The sequence below is a fragment of the Oncorhynchus masou genome, chromosome 11, assembly GCF_036934945.1.
Source record: "Oncorhynchus masou masou isolate Uvic2021 chromosome 11, UVic_Omas_1.1, whole genome shotgun sequence".
In the NCBI taxonomy this organism is placed as follows: Eukaryota; Metazoa; Chordata; class Actinopteri; order Salmoniformes; family Salmonidae; genus Oncorhynchus; species Oncorhynchus masou.
The window spans coordinates 22,857,030-22,879,012 of NC_088222.1; the positions used below are offsets into that span (position 1 = coordinate 22,857,030).

The following is a 21,983-nucleotide window of genomic DNA, read 5'->3' on the forward strand; positions in this document are numbered from 1 at the left end:
AAGTGTGTACTGCTAAACATCCCATGGTCATCAAAGAGCCATCCTCTGTCTAGATCTGGGACTTTTTTTATTTTTTACATTTTTTTACGAACAACAAATCAATACATGAAGTACATGTTGGAACACAAGTATATATAAATAATATACAAAGGACAATTGGGCTAGGGGGTACAATATCACATTACACAAGGACCTTAAGGGACATACATACACTTAGAATTCTAACAGCTTTTTTGTTCGTAGAGTATTTAATTGTCTTAAAATATAGTCACATTTCTTTTTGTAAGGTAAGAAAATGTGGTGTTTTGTTTGTAAATTTACATTTGTGAATATGAAATCTGGCCAAAAGAATAATTTAATGAATTACATAAAATTGTTTCAGCTTATTTCTATCATAGGTAAAGAATCCAAGCAGTACATCTCTCCACAATAGTTTAAACTCTTCATAAATGTGTTCAATTATAAATCTACTGATGCCTTGACACAGTTTTCAATGCCAGAAAAAGAATACAATACCAGAAAAGATGCAGCACCATTTCTGGGTGGTCATTACAAAAGGTACAATTTGAGTAACCTCAGCAGCAGGGAATAACAGGGAGGGACAGCCTCAGCAGTCAGCTGGCTCAGGCACCAGGACAACAGGAAGAAGAGGGATCAGACGAGCAGAAGCACCAGCAGTAGTGCCACATATGTCTGCTGTTTGATGAGAGAGCAACTGGGGATGCAGCACAAAGGAATCCCTCAGCAGATGCCATAATGGAGGTCTGATCCTATTTGGAGGAGCCCCTCCTCCAAAGATCTGCAGATCCTCTGAGCTGGTGGAAGAACAAGGCCTCTGTCTACCCACTGCTTACTAAAGTCATGACAGGGAGACTGCATAGTGGCCACAAAATTGGAGTGTAGGATACGTTTATAAATGATAATACATCGTTTCTTGGTGGGATGCGTTTATTGGGTAATGATGCATATGTAGGAGACCCGTTTGAGGTGTTGGAAAATTAGAAGTATGCGCTGGGAAAAGTTGTCTATCAGAGTGACCAGGCGTGGTCTTATTTTGATTAATGATATTTCTGAAGAAAATAGGAAGATTGCAGTGGGCATCACAAGAATCCGAACAACAGAAGTATTGTGCTTTAAACTTCGGAGCCAAGCCCCCATCAAAGGAGTCATTTCAGGAGTAACGACGGATGCTCAGGTTGAATACCTGAAGAGGATTCTTGTGGTTGGTGCCCGGCGTCTGACCCGCTGGGTGAATGGAGACAAATAAATCTGTCGGCCCTGTTTTTTAAATGTTTTATAAAGAGCACCTATCTACGCAAAGATTGGTTATGTATACAGCTTTGTAAAAATGTTTAAGGATTTGGCCATGTTTCAAGTGTGTGCAGACGGACGGAGTATACTGAAGAATGGTGTATAGATGGACGATCGGTGTTGCAATTGTGTTGGGGTCATGTTCCTGGTGTGCCTTGTAAGGGTGAAGGAGATTGAGGTGGCATACATTAGAGCGTTCAATCGAATGCGGATGGAATTGAAAGAGTTTTGAGAATACAAGTGACGTTCGTGGAGATATCGTAATGGATGTAGCACAGCCTGTCGTAAATATTTTCTGACAGGCTTGGATTTTGTGGCGTTCATTGGCACAATTATAAACTGTACGGCTCCAGTCTCAAAGAAGTAAAACAACTGGACATTATTGTGGCTGCGGCAGAAACGTTTTTTTAAGAAACGACTACTGGCGACGGAAGACGGCCCACCCTCCCATCTCAGATTCGTTTTTATTTTTAACAGAAAGTTGTATGATTCGTTGTTTTTTTTTGGTAGTTCAGTTTTTGGATGATCCTGTTTCCATCCCGATTAGTAAAATGTGCGAACGTCAATATAACGTGACCATAGAAGTCTGAATTTAACACGATCGAGCCAGCAAACTTTGTTTCCAGGCTGACTGACCGGGTCCTATGGTACGTTTTTTTGTTGTATTTTTATATCCGGCTAACTAAAGTTAACTAGTAACTGGGCGATTCGACAATTAAGATAATGTTAAAGTACACACACGACTAGACAGCTATGTAACGGTTAATCTACAGGATGTAGCTAGCTAGGCTTTTGTCTAGGGGAATTCTTGACAACCTGGAACCACAGTAACGATGTAATTTAGCTAGCTAGCTGTGTAGCTAACTGTTAGCTAGCTAGCCAACCGTCTTGGTAAAACAATGGATTTGCTAGCGGAGGTCCCTAAAAAAGGAGCTTAAGGCTAGCTAGCATTCACATAAAGTCAGCTAGCCAGACCAGAGTTAACAAGTTAGATCCAGATAAATGGCTAGATAACTATTCAGTAGCTGTAGTGTAAGTATTGCTTTCTGTGTTTTAACTAGTAGTTAGATTCCGCTTGCTAGCTAACGTTAGTTAACCTGAAACGGCTTTGAACTTTTGATGACAAGCTAACGTTAGCAGGTTAGACTTTTCATTGGCCCCATATATTATTGTTGGCTAACTATTTACCCTAGTTTAAGAACCGGGTTTGTTCTGTATTTTTTGGCTTGTCATAAACTGAGTTTCAAACAAACTATCTAGCTAGTTATGATGGCACCCATATGTATGGGTTTTGAAGTCTAACCTGCTAGCCTGTCATCAAAAGTTCGAAATCAAATTGTATTAGTCACCTGCGCCGAATACAACAGGTGTAGTAAACCTTCCAGTGAAATGCTTACTTATGAGCCCCTAACAAACAGTGCAGTTTAAAAAAATACGGATAAAAGTAATTAAAGAGCAGCAGTAAAAAATATATATACAGGGGGGTGCTGGTAGAGTCAATGAGCGAGGGCACCGAGTAATTTAATTAACAGTGTGGGAAAATAGTATTTGATCCCCTGCTGATTTTGTACATTTGCCCACTGACAAAGAAATGATCCGTCTATAATTTTAATGGTAGGTTTATTTGAACAGTGAGAGACAGAATAACAAAAAATCCAGAAAAAAAGTCAAATGTTATAAATTGATTAGCATTTTAATGAGGGAAATAAGTATTTGACCCCTCTACAAAACATGACTTAGTGCCAATAAGGGTTTTGCCAATCAGAGGTCAGACATATCTTGTAGTTGGCCATCAGGTTTGCACACATCTCAGGAGGGATTTTGTCCCACTCCTCTTTGCAGATCTTCTCCAAGTCATTAAGGTTTCAAGGTTGACTTTTGGCAACTCGAACCTTCAGCTCCCTACACAGATTTTCTATGGGATTAGGGTCTGAAGACTGGCTAGGCCACTCCAGGAGCCACTCCTTTGTTGCCTTGGCCATGTGTTTTGGGTCATTGTCATGCTGGAATACCCATCCACGACCCATTTTCAAAGCCCTGGCTGAGGGAAGGAGGTTCTCACCCAAGAATTGACGGTACATGGCCCCGTCCATCGTCCCTTTGATGCGGTGAGGTTGTCCTGTCCCCTTAGCAGAAAAACACCCCCAAAGCATAATGTTTCCACCTCCATGTTTGACAGTGAGGATGGTTTTCTTGGGGTCGTAGGCAGCATTCCTCCTCCAAACACGGCGAGTTGAGTTAATGCCAAAGAGCTCCATTTTGGTCTCATCTGACCACAACACTTTCACCCAGTTGTCCTCTGAATCATTCAGATGTTCATTGGCAAACTTCAGACGGGCATGTATATGTGCTTTCTTGAGCAAGGGGACCTTGTGGGCGCTGCAGGATTTCAGTCCTTCACGGCGTAGTGTGTTACCAATTGTTTTCTTGGTGACTATGGTCCCCGCTGCCTTCAGATCATTGACAAGATCCTCCCGTGTAGTTCTGGGCTGATTCCTCACCGTTCTCATGATCATTGCAACTCCGAGGTGAGATCTTGCATGGAGCCCAAGGCAGAGGGAGATTGACAGTTCTTTTGTGTTTATTCCATTTGCAAATAATCACACCAACGGTTGTCACCTTCTCACCAAGCTGCTTGGCGATGGTCTTGTCGCCCATTCCAGCCTTGTGTAGGTCTACAATCTTGTCCCTGACATCCTTGGAGAGCTCTTTGGTCTTGGCCATGGTGGAGAGTTTGGAATCTGATTGATTGATTGCTTTTGTGGACAGGTGTCTTATATACAGGTAACAAACTGAGATTAGGAGCACTCCCTTTAAGAGTGTGCTCCTAATCTCAGCTTGTTACCTGCATAAAAGACACCTGTGAGCCAGAGATCTTTCTGATTGAGAGGGGGTCAAATACTTATTTCCCCTCATTAACATGCAAATCAATTTAACATTTTTGACTTGTTTTTCTGGATTTTTTCGTTGTTATTCTCTCACTGTTCAAATAAACCAACCATTAAAATTATAGACTGATAATTTCTTTGTCAGTGGGCAAATGTACAAAATCAGCAGGAGATCAAATACTTTTATTCCCTCACTGTAGGTAGATATAATTAAAGTGACTGCATAGAAGACAACAGAGTGGTGTAAAGAGGGGAGGGGGGGTCAATGCAAGTAGTTTAGGTAGCCATTTGACTAGATGTTCAGGAGTCTTGTGGTTTGGGGGTAGAAGCTGTTGAGAAGCCTCTTGGACCTAGACTTGGTGCTCCGGTGCCGCTTGCCGTGTGGTAGCAGAGAGAACAGTCTATGACTAGGGTGGTGGAGTCTTTGACAATTATTAGGGCCTTCCTCTGACACCGCCTGGTATAGAGGTCCTGGATGGCAGGAAGCTTGGACCCAGTGATTTACTGGGCTGTTCGCACTACCCTCTGTAGTGCCTTGCGGTCGGAGGCTGAGCAGTTGCCATACCAGGCAGTGATGCAACAAGTCAGGATGCTCTCGATGGTGCAGCTGTAGCACCATTTGAGGACCCGTGCCGAATCTTTTCAGTTTCCTGAGGGGGAATAGATTTTGTCGTGCCCTCTTCACGACCGTCATGGTGTGCTTTGGCAAGGCATTATGGTGGTCTGCTTAAAACATGTTGCTATTACACACTCGGACAGGGAGAGGTTGAAAATGTCAGTGAAGACACTTGCCAGTTGTAAGTGCACGTCCTGATAATCCGTCTGGCCCTGCGGCCTTGTGAATGTTGACCTGTCTAAAGGTCTTACTCACATCGGCTCTGGAGAGCATGATCACACTCGTGTCGTGTCACTGGGCAGCTCTCGGCTGTGCTTCCCTTTGTAGTCTGTAATGGTTTGCAAGCCCTGCCACATCCGACGAGCGTCAGAGCCGGTGTAGTACAAGTCGATCGTAGTCCTGTATTGATGCTTTGCCTCTTTAATGGTTTGTCAGAGGGCATAGCGGGATTTCTTATAAGCTTCCGGGTTAGAGTCCCGCTCCTTGAAAGCGGCAGCTCTAGCCTTTAGCTCAGTGTGGATGCTGCCTGTAATCCATGGCTTCTGGTTGGGGTATGTACGTATGGTCATCGATGCACTTATTGATGAAGTCAATGACAGATGTAGTGTACTCCTCAATGCCATTGGAGGAATCCCGGTACATATTCCAGTCTGTGCTAGAAAAACAGTCCTGTAGCTTAGCATCTGCTTCATCTAACCACTTTTTTTTGTTGATCTAGCTTCCTGCTTTAATTTTTGCTTGTTAACAGGATTGAGGAGAATGGAATTATGGTCAGATTTGCCAAATGGAGGGCGAGGGAAAGCTTTGTATGCATCTTTGTGTGTGGAGTATAGGTGGTCTAGAGTTATTTTCCCTCTGGTTGCCCATTTAACATGCTGATAGAAATTTGGTAAAACTGATTTAAGTTTCCCTACATTAAAGTCCTTGGCTACTAGGAGCGCCACCTCTGGGTGAGCGTTTTCTTGTTTGCTTATGGCAGTTTCATGTTAACTAGCTAGCTAACGGAATCTAACGTTAGTTAAACACAGAAAGCAATACTTGCAATTTATTTGGGGTGTCTGATTGATATCAGCTGTGAAGTCCATCATTGTAGCTAATGACATACATTTGGACTGTTTTGACTCACAGGAAGAGATGTCAGGAGTAAGTGCGGTGAGCTCGGCGTTGCCTGCGGCTACAACCCGTACCACCTCATTCAAGGGCTCCTGCCCCAGCTCGAAGTATGTGAAGCTGAACGTGGGTGGGGCGCTCTACTACACCACCATGCAGACACTCACCAAGCAGGACACCATGCTCAAGGCCATGTTCAGCGGTAGGATGGAGGTTCTCACAGACAGCGAAGGTATTGATGATGACATGGGTTGAGTGCACCAAGGGTTTCCCAAACCTTTGTCCACTGCCAAGTCTTGGCACTTCATGTTCCTTCATGCTGCATAGGATACGATTCTCCCAGGCTAGCTGCCCTTGCATGCCTCCCATCATGTGTTCTGAGATGACGCACAGTCTACTATCGCCACTCTGTTGTCTCTGCCACTTCTCAATGTAATGAGCCCTGTCCTCTGCTGCAGGCTGGATCCTTATTGACAGGTGTGGGAAGCACTTTGGGACCATTCTGAACTACCTGCGTGATGGTGCTGTACCTCTGCCTGAGATCCGGAGAGAGGTGGAAGAGCTCCTGGCAGAGGCCAAATATTACCTGGTGCAGGGGTTAGCTGACGAGTGCCATGCTGCCTTACAGGTATTGTGTATCACCTTAACATACTGTAAACACTTACCTGTAATTAATCTCTCTCTTGGTGTCTCTCCTTTTCTGTGTGCTTGTGTGGCCCATCATGCTGTCATTGAATTATTTGTGTCCTGTTTTCCTCCATGCGTTCAGAACAAAGATATGTATGAGCCCTTCTGTAAAGTGCCCTTGGTCACTTCATCAAAGGAAGAACAGAGACTCATATCTACCTCCAACAAGGTTAAAAGAAAAATCACAATTTACATGTATGATTAGACAGACATGTCACAATATTGTATTCTGTTTGTTTCTCAACACTGACTGCCTCTGTCTTTTAATTTTGTATTACAGCCCACAGTCAAGCTGTTATACAACAGGAGCAACAACAAGTACTCTTACACCAGGCAAGCTAAACATTGCATATGATTGTGGGGAAAATACTTAATGAGCACATCACTGTGTTTCTTAAATGTATGTGTGAAGGGGATTGTATCAATAAATTTAACTTGTATAGCACTTTTCATTACAGAAAATAATATCAAAGTGCATAAAAAGTGAAACAAATAAACTTAAATTGATGGAGATTAAATGTTGGCTTTGGCTAAATGGCTGGGAGTTGAGGCACTTTGGATTGGAAAGACAGTGTTGCTCCAGCGGAGGGAGCGTCGATGTTTCTCACTGGCTGTACCAAAGACAGTCTGACAAACGGGCCCGGAGCTCTTCATCAGTACACCACATTTGCTTCTCCGACGGTCAGATTTTTACCACCAGTAAGCCAACCAACATTATCACCAGCAGTAACTATACCAGCCAACCAACATTATCACCACCAGTAACTATACCAGCCAACCAACATTATCACCACCAGTAACTATACCAGCCAACCAACATTATTAGTATCCTCCATAGGACCCGGTCCTCCATTGAGGAACATGTAGCACCCACCTGGGTGATGCAACAGCTGCTGAAAAGAGCACGAAAAGCCACCACATCTTGGCAGTGGTTAAGAACAGTCCCTGAGCCTCTTCTGCCATCTCTAGACACAGCATGCGGTACTTGTAATTCTTCCCGACAGATGAAACAATTAAGCCAGGCTGCATTATATGAATCCAAACAGCACATGTTAGCTAGCTAGCAAGAAACTTTTCATCCCAATTCTGAAAATCAGAGTCAAGACCACGAGATGTAAGTGATCAACCCCCAGAGCAGTCGTGTATAGCGATTTAAACCGATTGCCAACCATACATTAACATCTGGTGTCATTACCTTTTCACAGCAACTCCGATGACAACATGCTGAAAAACATAGAGCTGTTTGACAAGCTCTCTCTGCGGTTCAACGGACGTGTGCTCTTCATCAAGGACGTGATCGGGGATGAGATCTGCTGCTGGTCATTCTATGGGCAGGGCCGTAAGATCGCTGAGGTGTGCTGTACCTCCATAGTCTACGCCACTGAGAAGAAGCAAACCAAGGTAATTGGTTTCCCACAGCAAGAACACAGATAATGTATGATATGAATGTTGCTTGCTCTGGCAAAAGCATAGACTAGTCTCCTGTCAGTGAGAAACCTTGTATTTGTACCTAGTGTGGTTGAAGCAGTATAGTCTTTCCTCAGGTGGAGTTCCCAGAGGCTCGCATCTATGAGGAGACACTCAACATCCTGCTGTATGAGTCTCAGGACGGGCGTGGTCCAGACAATGCTCTACTGGAGGCTACAGGGGGCGCTGCAGGCCGATCCCATCACCTGGATGAGGACGAGGAACGGGAACTCATCGAGAGGGTGCGACGCATTCACATCAAACGCCCTGATGACCGCACCCACCACCACCAGTAACTATACCAGCCAACCAACATAATCATCACCGCTAACTATACCAGCCAACCAACATAATCATCACCACTAACTATACCAGCCAACCAACATAATCATCACCACTAACTATACCAGCCAACCAACATTATCGCCACCAGTAACTATACCAGCCAATCAACATTATCACCACCAGTAAGCCAACTAACATTATAGCCACCAGTAACTATACCAGCCAATCAACATTATCACCACCAGTAAGCCAACTAACATTATAGCCACCAGTAACTATACCAGCCAACCAACATTATCACCACCAGTAAGCCAACCAACATTGTCAGTATCTGCAGTGACTATTACCCATCACTGATAGAGAACAAGTGCAATCACACAATACCCACACGTAATCTCATATCCTTGACATTGACCACAAGTGACCTCTGTGCTTCTGCATCACAGCCACTTATGAACTTTTGCCAGTCTCTAATCATGATTTTAAACTGGGTGGTTCGAGCCCTGAATGCTGATTGGCTGACAGCCGTGGTATATCAGACCGTATACCACGGGTATGACAAAACATTTATTTTTACTCTAATTACGTTGGCAACCAGTTTATAATAGCAATAAAGCACCTCAGGGGTTTGTGCTATATGGCCATATACCACACCCCCTCATGCCTTATTGCTTAAGTAGAGCATGGTTTGGGTGTTAGTTTGTGTGTTGTCCCAAATGGCTGTATCAGTGTTTTCTAAACCCTCCATAAGAGCTGTTCTTTTTATCAGTGGTCAAAGAAGACTTATTTGACCCCCTGTATTTCCATATGTTTTGTATGTCTCATCTTTGTATGAATGTTGACTGTATGAATGTTGAATGTCCAGTAGGAGATCTGGTGCCTTAAATCTGTGGTCTTGTGCCTTAAGTCTGTGGGTGTAAGTGCAGCTTACAATCTGATTTACTTTATCATGTCACTACAACATTGCTTGGAAGTTCATGTATTGTCACAGAGTAGCTAGTTCAGGTTGTATTTCAGTGATAATAGTAATACACTGAAACAATACCTTTTCCTACCACTTCAGTTTTTAGAGATGTTTTATGAGAGAAAAGAAACCTGCACGCTGCTCTTGCTAGTGTGACTGTTCTTCATTAAGCTTTATGTATTGTCCTCAAGACCCTTTGTCAGAGCGTTTGTGAGTTTTTAATTTACACCCTTATGTAGACAGTGCTCCACCCACAGCCGTTCAATGCATCGACTGGGGTTGGAGTGATGGACAAATATATTCATTAGCTTGAATTGGTGATATGCAAACTGTATCTAGAGGCAAAAGAAATGTACCTATTTAGACGAGGTGCTGGCTAGCAGAGTAGAACATTGTCTGTCCAAACATTGGATATTAGGTTATTAAATTATTGCATCTGAGCTCCTAGAGTGTGCGGCTCTCCTTTAATTTTTCAAATATGCAAACTGCATTTTTATCATGTTTTAGAAATTTGGTTCTTCTATTTCCTGTATGTTCTCATTTCATCCAGCAGAGGGTGTTGTGTACAAAGACACTGAAAGTGTGCTAAGTTGTTGAAGTTACCCCTAGATGCTGATCTTGGGTAAGTTTTTTTGTATTTCCCCCACTAATGGATAAGGGTTGGGAAGCTGACCCTAGATATTTGCCTAGGGGAACTTTACCTCAGAGCAATATGTTACAACCCACCCCTGAATTGTAAGTGGTGTGAATACACCCACCTTTTATACTGTAGTCATGGATTAATTATTTTTTGGGGCATCCTAAAGAACCTTTTGAGATGCTGGATGTGTAATTAAATGGATGTTATTGCTTCCTGTTACAATAATCATTTGAGGGCGACGTTACAAGACAACTTGTTTGGAAGACCGATGGCAAGAAATTAAACCAAGCACATCCAGACAGCAAATGTCACAATTTAACACTCTTTTACCTGGGAAATGATTGTCTTTTGCACTGTATTTAACATTTCTTACAATAAAGATTTTTATGAATACATTAGTTGGTTTTAATGTAAATATGGTACAGCATCTTTGTGAGAAAGTATACAAATGATGAGTCTATTGCTTCAAAATCAATTTTTGACTATTTTAACCATATTGTTTATCTCTATAAAATCTAGTGAAAATATCCCAAAAAACAAACCACATTTTACAAATGAGCCCTAATACAGTAATCACAACTGAGCCCATGTAGGTGATGTGTAGCTTAATAACAGGTGAGGTTTTTGATAGAGTGGAACACCCGTTATTCCTTTGGGATTTTCGCCTCAGTATGAACCATTTGTTGAGATATGAAGGGATTGTGAAATGGTCTTGGAGTTTTGGTAATATGTCAAACCCTTCTAGAGGGATGCAGGTTCTCATTTATGATATAAGTCCCAAGATGCCTCAAACCTTGTAGAATCAGATTATTTGCCCAGTCCATTACTTTGATAAGTGCAAGGGATCCAATTTCATTTTTAATCATTGGACAGGACTTTGAGTTGATTTCTGAGTAAATATAAGAGAAGTGTTCATGTCGTAGCCTACTGTTTACCAATAGTTTACAAAATGTATTTGTTAATTTGAGAATTGAATGGCCACAGTCTTTCAGTTTCATACTCGCCTCCATCAGATGGCCATCCTTTGCTCTGTAAATCATTGGTCTCCTGGCCAATCTCGAAGTCAACAATCCCCTCTCTCTCTGCCAGGCTGGATGTCAAACTTAACACTGCAAACGACCACAACATTAAGTAACATTACGTACAATTTTGGCAACAATTAGCATGTTCTTTAGACTACAGTAGTATTTAGTTGAACACTGGTGTTACCTGCCCTGGACGACTTTAATACAGTGCTTCTTGTTGGCCAGCAGACAACTTGGTCAAGGTCTCAAACAGGTAGTCACACTGCAGCACCAGGTCCCCCTGAGCAAATAGACAATGCAACAATAGAAATGCAAATGTTGTACTATTCCATTCTGAAAATAATATGTGCAAAAGCTTAGTAAAAAAAAGCTACATTTGTGCACATCAATGATAAGTGTTTTGCGCCGCCAACCTTTTGCTTGATATCCTCACATTGGACATGGAGGATCAGGAAGCTGTCACTCAGGTTGCTGACTGACACACCTGGAAGAACACACAGCCCAGATACTTAGAACAGTGGTTGAATGAACACAGTGCATTACCCTGCGAGAACGAAACGTGATACATGCACACACACCTAGGCAGCTTTATTCCTCTCTTTGCTGTTTGATCTTGGCCTCCTCCACCAGGTAGGCTGCAGTTCCAGTGTAGATCCGCTGTCTGAAGCGAGGCCTGAAGCCATTCCTGTTGTATTTCACCACAGGAACACTGTACTGTGGGAAGGTATGGAGTTTACTTTAATTTGACCTTAAGGTAAAAAAAAGTTTAACTTTAACATAGCTTACTTAACTCCATTTGTTTAACTTGATGCGTTCTTGCCAAATCATCTGATAGGCTTTTATGTGGATGTCTTCCTCAACTGACCAGAAAAGGCAACTGGTCAAAAATGCTGGTCATTATCACCGTGGCTGTCTGTAAGAGGCGCACAATTGGGCACATAATTCATAAGCAGAAGGTCTCCGCCTCACTTATCCGGGTGTCCACAAATGGTTTGCACACATTGTGAGGGTAAGTTCTCTTTTCTTCCTTTGAATAGGGAACTGGTCAATCCCTTGATGTGTAACTGGAAATGGGGTAAGCAAACAACTGAGATGTATAGTGTGATTGAGGTGAGCCCTATAGTCAAATAGGGTACAAATCTGCATTAAATGACTTGTAGGGTAGGTTTACATGTGATTCCTTGCACGTACTTCTGTAAAATGTGCTGGGTGTAGCGTTTCCTCGACATCTGTGAGGCCTACAAGTACAAATGTATATAATGGGTGTACAGTATACTCATTACAGAGGAGGCTGGTGGGAGAAACTATAGGAGGACGGGCTCATTGTAATGGCTGGAAAATAAATGGAACGGACGTGTTTTCCATGTGTTTGATATCGTTCCATTTATTCCATTACAATGAGCCCATCCTCCTATAGCTCCTCACACCATCCTCCTCTGACTCATACCATGACACACAGGTGTGTAAAGTAAGTTTAGATAAAGTATTAAAGCACAGTCAATTCCCTATTGAGACTCACTTCCTGCATAATGGGGGGAGGGGTTAGCCAAGTGTTCTTGTCCAGAACTGTTTTGGGTAGATTCTCCTTGAGCTGTGTGAGGTAGGTTTGCCTGACTAACGCCAAATACTCTGTGTTGTCAACACAGGCTGGCTGATTTCTGGTCATGAAGCCCTTGATGAACCTACAAAATATGATCACAAAAGTACAACTGATTTTGTGGAGTATTTGTGGTAGATGTTGACCCTTTGTCTTTTGAGATATCTTCTGATCTTTGTCTCTTAATGACCTTGACAGCCCAGGCTCTCTTCTCTCTCTCCTGGCCTTCATGCCTCTCCAGCATGTCTCAATCCTAGTAGCTAATGAGACAACAAGACAGCTGATTAAGTCATAGTCTTGTATATCATATTATGCTAGTTCCAAGAAAGTCAAAGTAGAGACCTGCTTGTCTGTCTCATGGAGTCTCCATTCACGCTGTAGCCTTTGTACTTTGCCTGGATCCTTGTAGCTGTAACATGAAGTGACATGTAAAACCTGACTTCTTTCCAATTCAATGCCATTTAACAATCCAATTCCAGAATTGAGTGGTCTGTCATCTGTTGTTAGAAAAGCTAGAGCCAGTACCCACCCAGCTTATGCTTGCAGACCTCAAAGGCATCTTCGGTGGCGAACAGAGTTCTGGGGTGACGTGTGAAGATCTTGGTCCTTTTGTATGAAAGACAAGCCAGTGAGAAACAGCCAGACTGTGTTACCAGGTGAGCCCAAACCCATAATCCTGGAGACCACCTCACCTGCCCATCTTGTACTAATCAGGCTTGTAGCCCAGGTGCTTGATCAGACACTCCACCCTCTCTGCGTCTGTATCTATCCAGCTAGGCCAGGTGTCTGAACACAGGGGCTTGTACCTGAAGGAGACAACAGGAAACACCAGAGTGTTCAACAAGCTAATGCAGCTATGTATCATAGCAGTTTATGCTGGACAGAGAGCAACTGCACACTATCTATCTACAGAACTGTGAAGTGCAGGTTGTGTTGACCTCTGCAGGAAGATTTCATATCTCCAGCAGGAAGCGAAGCCGGCCCGTCTGACCCTCAGGTGCTCCATCAGCCCCAGGTACTTCACCTGGTGTCTCACCAACACGTCAAAGCGCCCTGCAGGAGGCGAGGGAGGTCACAAGGCTACAGGCATCAGGTCATGCACTATGAATGAATGCACCAAGTAACACTTTGTCGGTGTTAAACTGAGTGGCCACTTGAGAAGACAGCCATGATGATAAATATAGAAAGTCATGGCGAGACCGGATCACTTTGGTGGCTCGTGTTATCAGAAAGTCTCTTTTAATGTTTCAGGTCTCTTCTTGCTGTCTGGCTGAGTGGTGGGAAAGCAGTGTTTGATGATGGCATTCTTAGACTGACACATGACCTAGTGGAAAGTGGCGTATCCCAGAGAGTCAGCTACAAACTTAACATTTCCCAGGTGAAGTACACTAGCAATGATTGCAGACAGGCTCTACATCATGGGCCAGAGAAGACACTGGTTGGTCATAAGTGATAATTCATGATAAATGATATGATCTGATAGAGAGATTAGGACTCACCTCTATATTGCTCTCACTGAACTCTGACACTGAGGTCTTTCCGTACCATCTTCCAGTCACTCTTGTCATTGATTGAGCTGACTTTGGCACGTTCCCCCTGGATGAGACAGGAGATAACTGTCTTGATGATGACGGCCCACTCCATGGAAACGTTGATTTGTTTGTCTCTTTTATACATATTCATACTGTTCAATTGTAAAGGTCCTCACCTGTACCAGGTAGCTGTAGCGTTGATAGGTTACCTCTCCCACCTGTACCAGGTAGCTGTAGTGTTGATAGGTTACCTCTCCCACCTGTACCAGGTAGCTGTAGCGTTGATAGGTTACCTCTCCCACCTGTACCAGGTAGCTGTAGTGTTGATAGGTTACCTCTCCCACCTGTACCAGGTAGCTGTAGTGTTGATAGGTTACCTCTCCCACCTGTACCAGGTAGCTGTAGTGTTGATAGGTTACCTCTCCCACCTGTACCAGGTAGCTGTAGCGTTGATAGGTTACCTCTCCCACCTGTACCAGGTAGCTGTAGTGTTGATAGGTTACCTCTCCCACCTGTACCAGGTAGCTGTAGCGTTGATAGGTTACCTCTCCCACCTGTACCATGTAGCTGTAGTGTTGATAGGTTACCTCTCCCACCTGTACCAGGTAGCTGTAGCGTTGATAGGTTACCTCTCCCACCTGTACCAGGTAGCTGTAGTGTTGATAGGTTACCTCTCCCACCTGTACCAGGTAGCTGTAGTGTTGATAGGTTACCTCTCCCACCTGTACCAGGTAGCTGTAGTGTTGATAGGTTACCTCTCCCACCTGTACCAGGTAGCTGTAGTGTTGATAGGTTACCTCTCCCACCTGTACCAGGTAGCTGTAGTGTTGATAGGTTACCTCTCCCACCTGTACCAGGTAGCTGTAGTGTTGATAGGTTACCTCTCCCACCTGTACCAGGTAGCTGTAGCGTTGATAGGTTACCTCTCCCACCTGTACCAGGTAGCTGTAGCGTTGATAGATTACCTCTCCCACCTGTACCAGGTAGCTGTAGCATTGATAAGTTACCTCTCCCACCTGTACCAGGTAGCTGTAGCGTTGACAATTCCTCTCCAGACCCAGCCAGCATAGCAGGTCCTCCTCTCCTCCCTCCACTAGCTGGTAGAAGATGTGGAAGTTTCTCTCTCCATGGTTCTGATGCACCACCCGGGACTTCTCCAGTAGATAACTGAGGATGTGGCCACCAACAGCTTCCTCCTAGGGGGAGTACAGACCATTAAAGATCGAACAGTCATTTTTTAATGTTCCTCTGATGTTTTACTATGGGAATTCTGTGCTCAACCTCATGGCACTTAGACATTCAGTTTGATCACATGGTATATGTACTTCCCAAAGTGGCTTGAGTTGTCATTCTTCTTCAGTCATTGTATTTGTACATGGCAGTGCACAAACATAATGTTAATTTCTCATGTCATCACATATGCTTCACAATGGTATTCACCTTAAGCACAGGGTTGGAGAGCAGCAGTCGGTCTTGGACATTGTCCAGCAGTTTGGTACTGGGGCAGCTCACAGCGTAGAACTGCAGGATCTTCTTGCAGGCCTCTGTCTTTCCTGCTCCATTCTCCCCTGAGATCAAGATGAAGTGGTTGTTGGTCTCTGTTAACATGGTGCGGTAGACATTGTCTGCCAGGGCGTAGCTGAAAGGGAGGGCAATGAAGTAGAGGTTCAATTACACTGCTGATGAATATACTGTAGATACATAGGCAGCACTGTATAGCATATCTTGTGGTGCACACATACAAGCAAACACATATGTTATACATGTACACATGCAACTTACATATGGGGTGGAGGCACAAACAAGTACACTCCCATGTAAATGTCCATCTACTCGGTGCAGATTCCCAGATCTTTGTAGGGATTGACTGACACTAGGAGCATACCAACGTAGGTCTGTGGGAAATGTATTAGAATGAACATTATGAGAGATGGATGCCTGTCTGCATGGGTGCAACAAGAATGTAGTAAGGTAGCTCCCCCTGTAGGTACAGCACAGCAGAGCAAAGTGCCAGTTCAATTAGGGGAGAAACACTGTTTTCCCTGGTGCGTTGTGGTCTTGAGTTGGGGTGGCTTTTTGGCCGAGAGGAAGGCAATGGGATATCTCCGGAGTGTGTGTCGGCGATAGACTCACGGAAATTAGGTTCTGGTGAAAGTGTTTCCTCAAGTTGTCCAGGAAGGCACTCACTGGTGTAGGCATTCAGCATTAACATAATCCTGGATGTCCACGCGATCCCGGGCCATAAGGGAGCCCTCCACGTCCCGAAGGATCCGGTTACAGTGCTCCTCCAGGCTCTGACCAATCAGAGACAGGGTCCAGGATGGTTGCGTTGATATCTTATATGCAAATGCCCCCAAAGCACAACATAACAATACTGTCACAAATCCCATCAGGGCATGACATTTGTAAACTAGTAACGGCAACCAGATGACAAATCATTTATCTGCTGTATTCTTTTCAGACAAAAAAAATAGTGTTTTTTAATATTAGTAACATGTTTTCACAGCAATAACTCAAGGAACCCTTCACTGCCAAAAGACTCATGTCCTGTCCCTCTGTGTTCTGTTTTCCTTGGAGTTATCTGCATCTGCCAGGTCTGACGCCGTGCCACTCAGTGCTCATTGACACACAGATACAGGCAATCTTGCCTTAAACCAGTTAATTTCCTCTCAACGTGTCCTCCTCTCTTAGCCTCGCAAAGACGTCTGGTCCCGCAAGTTTACATTAAACGCTACGCTTGCGGGATCAGGCGGCTTTGCGTAGCTACTCATCACTGGCGTGCGTGGGGGCCTTGACCACATCTCCTGCACATGACAGATAGGAATGCCTGAACTGAACTCCTATCTAATCTGCTTCCATGTTCCTCAAGGAGCAATCCGTCTCTTGTCACTGCTTACAGAGGATACACACGTCCCCCTCCCCACAAAAATATAGTGCAAACTCCACCCATTTACCCCAAAAGCAAGGTCAAAACACAGACCAACTCCAAAGCTGTTGCACTGAAATCAACTCTTAGAAATGCTAATAATGTTATCCCTATGACAGCATTAATAATGTGTAATTTACAATACTTTTGTGCTTCCATAATTAATATTCTGAACAGAAGCCACACTTTACTGTTATGAAAATCCAATTGTTGCTGAAGTTTCGTACCCCAAACAAGTGAGCCCTTGGAAAACAATATGCAGATCTGTTCTCCCTAATTACAGTGCTATTCCTATTTTCTTTTAACAAAGGTGTTCAAAGTAATGCATTTCAAAGTCTCTACCCTGAGTGGAAATCGTTGGTTTCAGACTGCTGTGAGCTCCAATCCCTTTTTATATTGAACATCTGGGTTTATTTAAGAGAAAGGACCATATAGAAGGAAACATTGACATATTGCCCCCTCCATTTCCACCAATAGGAAGCCATCAATACACAAAAAAATGAGCGAGGAAGGAAGCAGAAATGGTCTGTGTGTGTATAGGTGTGGAGTCATGTATTTATTAATGACTAAATCTTACTAATGACATAAAGGTGAGAAACTGCTACATGTAACATTATAGTAAAGACAATGATTACACTGTTCTATGGCTACTCTCCCTCTCCAAATACCTTTACACGAAATGACCCCCTTCTTGTCCTGCTCAGCAAAGCACTGTATGGCACTCTCCCTCTGGACTCTTATTTTTAGGGGAAACAGGGCTATTTTCAGCCCCTCTTACAGGAAAGCAACACTTACCAGTCCCAGTTACCAGGTGGAAGATGGCCCAAGGGCACCAACACACAAGGCAATTCATCAATTTAGTTTACATTGTGCCTTCCTGATGCCATTTCCCTAGGGAAAGAATGAAGGACATGCTTCCCGCTGGGCAGACATGGGTTGAATCAACGTTGTTGCAACGTCATTTGTCAACCTATTGTGATGTGGAATCTACCTGGAAAAACCTTTGGATTTGAAAAAAATAATCAACCAGTTTTCATCTCATTTCGACCAGCATTGTAAACATTGCAATTAGGGTAAAAATACACTGACTTAATCTGACTAACAGGTTATTATATCAATCTAATTTCAACAATCATTTTTATTTTCTTAATATAACCTTTATTTAACTAGGTAATCATCAGAACTATGTAGAAGGCCAGCATCCCATAGTCGCCTCTTCACTGTTGACATTGAGTCTGGTGTTTTGCGGGTACGATTATACCAGATTTGCCCATTCTTGTTGTGAGATGTTACCCCACTCTTCCACCAAGGCACCTGCAACTTCCTGGACATTTCTGGGGGAAATGGCCCTAGCCCTCATCCTCCGATCCAACAGGTTCCAGACGTGCTCAATGAGATTGAGATCTGGGCTCTTCGCTGACCATGGCAGAACACTGACATTCCTGCCTTGCAGGAAATCACACATAGAACGAGCAGTTTGGCTGGTGGCATTGTCATGCTGGAGGGTCACGTCAGGATGAGCCTGCAGGAAGGGTACCACATGAGGGAGGAGGATGTCTTCCCTGTAACGCACAGCGTTGAGATTGCATGCAATGACAACAAGCTCAGTCTGATGATGCTGTGACACACTGCCTCAGACCAAGACAGACCCTCCACCTCCAAATCGATACCGCTCCAGGGTACAGGCCTCGGTGTAACGTTCATTCCTTCGTTGATAAACACAAATCCAACCATCACCCCTGGTGAGATAAAACTGCTACTCGTCAGCGAAGAGCACTTTTTGCCAATCCTGTCTGGTCCAGCAACGGTGGGTTTGTGCCCATAGGCGAAGTTGTTGCCCGTGATGTCTGGTGAGGACCTGTCTTACAACAGGCCTACAAGCCCTCAGTCCAGCCTCTCTCAGCCTATTGTGGACAGTCTGAGCACTGATGGAGGGATTGTGCGTTCCAGGTATAACTCGGGCTGTTGTTGCCATCCTGTACTTGTCCCGCAGGAGTGATGTTCGGATGTACCGATCCTGTGCAGGTGTTGTTACAGTGGTCTGCCACTGCGAGGACGATCGGCTGTCCGCCCTGTCTCCCTGTAGCGCTGTCTTTGGCATCTCATAGTAAAGACATTGCAATTTATTGCTCTGGCCACATCTGCAGTCCTCATGCCTCCTAGCAGCATGCATAAGGCGCGTTCACGCAGATGAGCAGGGACCCCTGGGCATCTTTCTTTTGGTGTTTTTCAGAGTCAGTTGAAAGGCCTCTTTAGTGTCCTAAATTTTCATAACTGTGACCTTAAGACAGTAACAGCTTACAGACGGTAGGCAATTAACAACCGTTCCACCGGTGCATGTTCATTAATTGTTTATGGTTCATTGAACAAGCCTGGGAAACAGTGTTTAAACCCTTTACAGTTCAGATCTGTGAAGTTATTTGGATTTTTACAAATGATCTTTGAAAGACAGGGTCCTGAACGTTTATTTTTTTTGCTGAGTTTATATGTATATCTTCTAAGCTACAGTGAATAGTTTACTATAGGAGCTGTGTGGTAAACGTAAGGGCATGATTTGAAAGCTCATGGTCCCAAAGCTCACACCCAGACCTCCACCATGCTACCAGAAGACATAGAATTCTAAAGCTGCTTAAAACACGAGCCCTCCAGGATGTATTTCTGAGAACACAGGGGGGGCAGAGAAGTGCAAAAAAAAAAGTTTTCAATCCACCACTATAAGAAAACCCTTCCTCTTCCAACCCCCATTCTCCCACCCTCTACCTGGCACAGCAACCCGTCACATCTTACATGCCAGCTCTGCAACACTGAAAACCAATTCTATAGTACTTTTTCCCCTGAACTGCAAGAAAGGCTCTTTCAATGTTCTGTAATGTTGAGAAAACATCCATTAAAAGATGCCCCTCCCAATCCATCTTGTATGTGAAAAGCATTTTTGGTCATGTGAATAAGAAGATGGAAACCTTTTTAAAGAGCAGTCTACAATCCAGTTCACACATTCAGCCAGTATGTCTATTCAGTAATTATTCATTAGAAAACATTCAATGTCACAGTCAATTTCACACTCAGCAGTCAAAACACAAAAGAGTTTTGGCCTACTTACTGCAAGCAGGGTAATCCTGAGAGGAACGACAGAGCAAGAGAAAGCACAACAGGGGGTGTGGGTGACGGTTGGGTGATGGGGGGGGGGTGTAATCTTCTAATATGTGAACCCCAAAAGCAAGTATTTATATGTCAAGGAACAGACTATAAAGGAGAAGTAATAGTCTCAGACTTGCTGAGCTATGACACCTATAGTTATCATGAGGAACAAAACAATAGAACATATTTTTTAGTCTTCTGATTTCATTACTACTGAATTGTTATTCCGATCCTCAAGGAATGTGGGTAACTGGGTTAGGGATGTGGAAGAGGTGGGGGGTTGATTTCTCCCACCTTTGAGCTACTATTTATTTTGCACTCTCCTCCCCTCCAGAATCCCTCCCTCCGATCTCCTCCCAGCCCAGCATCATGTTAAACCAATGAGACAGGTGAAAAACATCACTGAAGGCGCCCCATTTGAGATGTCAGAATCAATCTGACAAAACAGAAGGAGGCGATGGGGATCAACCCTCCCTTTCTCCCTTCCTTAGCATAAACAAGGGAACTGGACCCTTCCTGAGCCACATTGAAAGTGAAAATGTCTTGAAATTCCATTCTCTCGCTCTGTGCGCGAGTACGTGCATACATGCTTGTGTGAGATAAAGTTTCTCTTTGCACATGTGTTTGACACACTCTTAATTGCTGAAAATGGAAGGACCGTTAAATTATACACATTAATGGAACCTAATGGTAATGGCAAACAGGAGAGTGACATCTTTTCAAAAAGTCTGAAACAGGTGATAACTCACACAAAGAATGGAGAGAGAGATGTAGAGAGACAGGGATGTGAAGAGGGAGGGAAGGAGAGAGAGGGATGTGGAGAGAGAGGGATGTGGAGAGGGAGGGATGTGGAGAGAGAGAGATGTAGAGAGAGGGATGTGGAGAGGGAGGGAAGGAGAGAGAGAGGGATGTGAAGAAGTGTGTGTGTATATATATATATATATATATATATATATATATGTGTGTGTGTGTGTGTGTGTGTATAATATATATATATATATATATATATGAGAGAGAGGGAGGGAGGATTAGAGAGAGAGGGAGGGATAGAGAGAGATATTTGGAAAGTGGGATGTGGAGAGAAATAAGTGTGGGTAGAGAGGGATGACACTAGCAAAGGTGGAAAATGAACAACAACACACCTACATTTAATGGCAGGCTAAAGCGGAACAGGAAAGCCTATCTGACCTAGTGGCCATCACCCTAGAGGCCAGCCCATTGTCCCAGGCTCTCCACTTTGGGACAGGATCCTGTTACTCGGTCACAAAGTGGCCGTTAGGCTCCTGAAAGAGAGCACTCCTCATGGGCCACAGACTGACACCACACATCACATCACCCATGTCAACACACACATGTTTAGGGGGCTCCAGGTGTCCGGAGAAACCTGAGAGTCACGGTTCTGTATCTCATCCTACAATGGTTCCTTTTTATATCTTCAATTGTAGAGACAAATACAGCATAGTATAATGTGGTAGAAAACAGTACCATAAACAGTATGTATTTTACCATTGTATTACATATTTTTCCAAACTCTGGCAAAGTTTGAAGCTTAATGTGGTGGTCTTCATAAGTGGTGAGCAAGGCACTTAGCGCTAATTGCTCCTGTAAGTCGCTCTGAGGGTCTGCTAAATGACAAAAATAATAATAACATTGGGGAACAGTCATTTTTTTCTATCAAACAGAGGGAAAGCACACAGACACACTAAAAAACACACCGCAGTATTACCTCACTCATCTCCAAAGCCATGTGAGTCATGGTTGAATCTGTCTTGTAATGGATCAAACAACTTAGAACTA

The 21,983-nt window shown here is 43.7% G+C and overlaps 1 protein-coding gene and 1 pseudogene across 2 annotated transcripts; one reads left to right on the forward strand and one right to left on the reverse strand.

The window, feature by feature from the left end:
- Positions 1-677: 677 nt before the first annotated feature.
- On the forward strand, positions 678-10,361 carry LOC135548333 (BTB/POZ domain-containing adapter for CUL3-mediated RhoA degradation protein 3). Of its 2 annotated transcripts, none has more exons than XM_064977823.1 (7): positions 678-1,958; positions 5,944-6,157; positions 6,384-6,553; positions 6,695-6,781; positions 6,893-6,945; positions 7,818-8,013; positions 8,157-10,361. In XM_064977823.1, the coding sequence occupies exons 1-7, from the start codon at positions 1,956-1,958 to the stop codon at positions 8,373-8,375; spliced, it is 942 nt and encodes a 313-aa protein (XP_064833895.1). In that variant the 5' UTR covers positions 678-1,955; the 3' UTR covers positions 8,376-10,361. The 2 variants fall into 2 exon arrangements, with proteins under 2 accessions (XP_064833895.1, XP_064833896.1); XM_064977824.1 differs by lacking the exon at positions 678-1,958 and adding an exon at positions 2,143-2,343.
- Positions 8,689-21,942, reverse strand: LOC135547822 (unconventional myosin-Ih-like; annotated as a pseudogene).
- Between the last annotated feature and the right edge of the window lie 41 nt (positions 21,943-21,983).

What these genes read in the sequence shown, in the direction of transcription:
- LOC135548333 (XM_064977823.1), top strand. An exon ending in GGTTCTCACAGACAGCGAAG is followed by an intron (nt 6,158 to 6,383) that starts GTATTGATGATG and finishes CCTCTGCTGCAG; the next exon opens with GCTGGATCCTTATTGACAGG. An exon ending in AGTGCCATGCTGCCTTACAG is followed by an intron (nt 6,554 to 6,694) that starts GTATTGTGTATC and finishes CCATGCGTTCAG; the next exon opens with AACAAAGATATGTATGAGCC.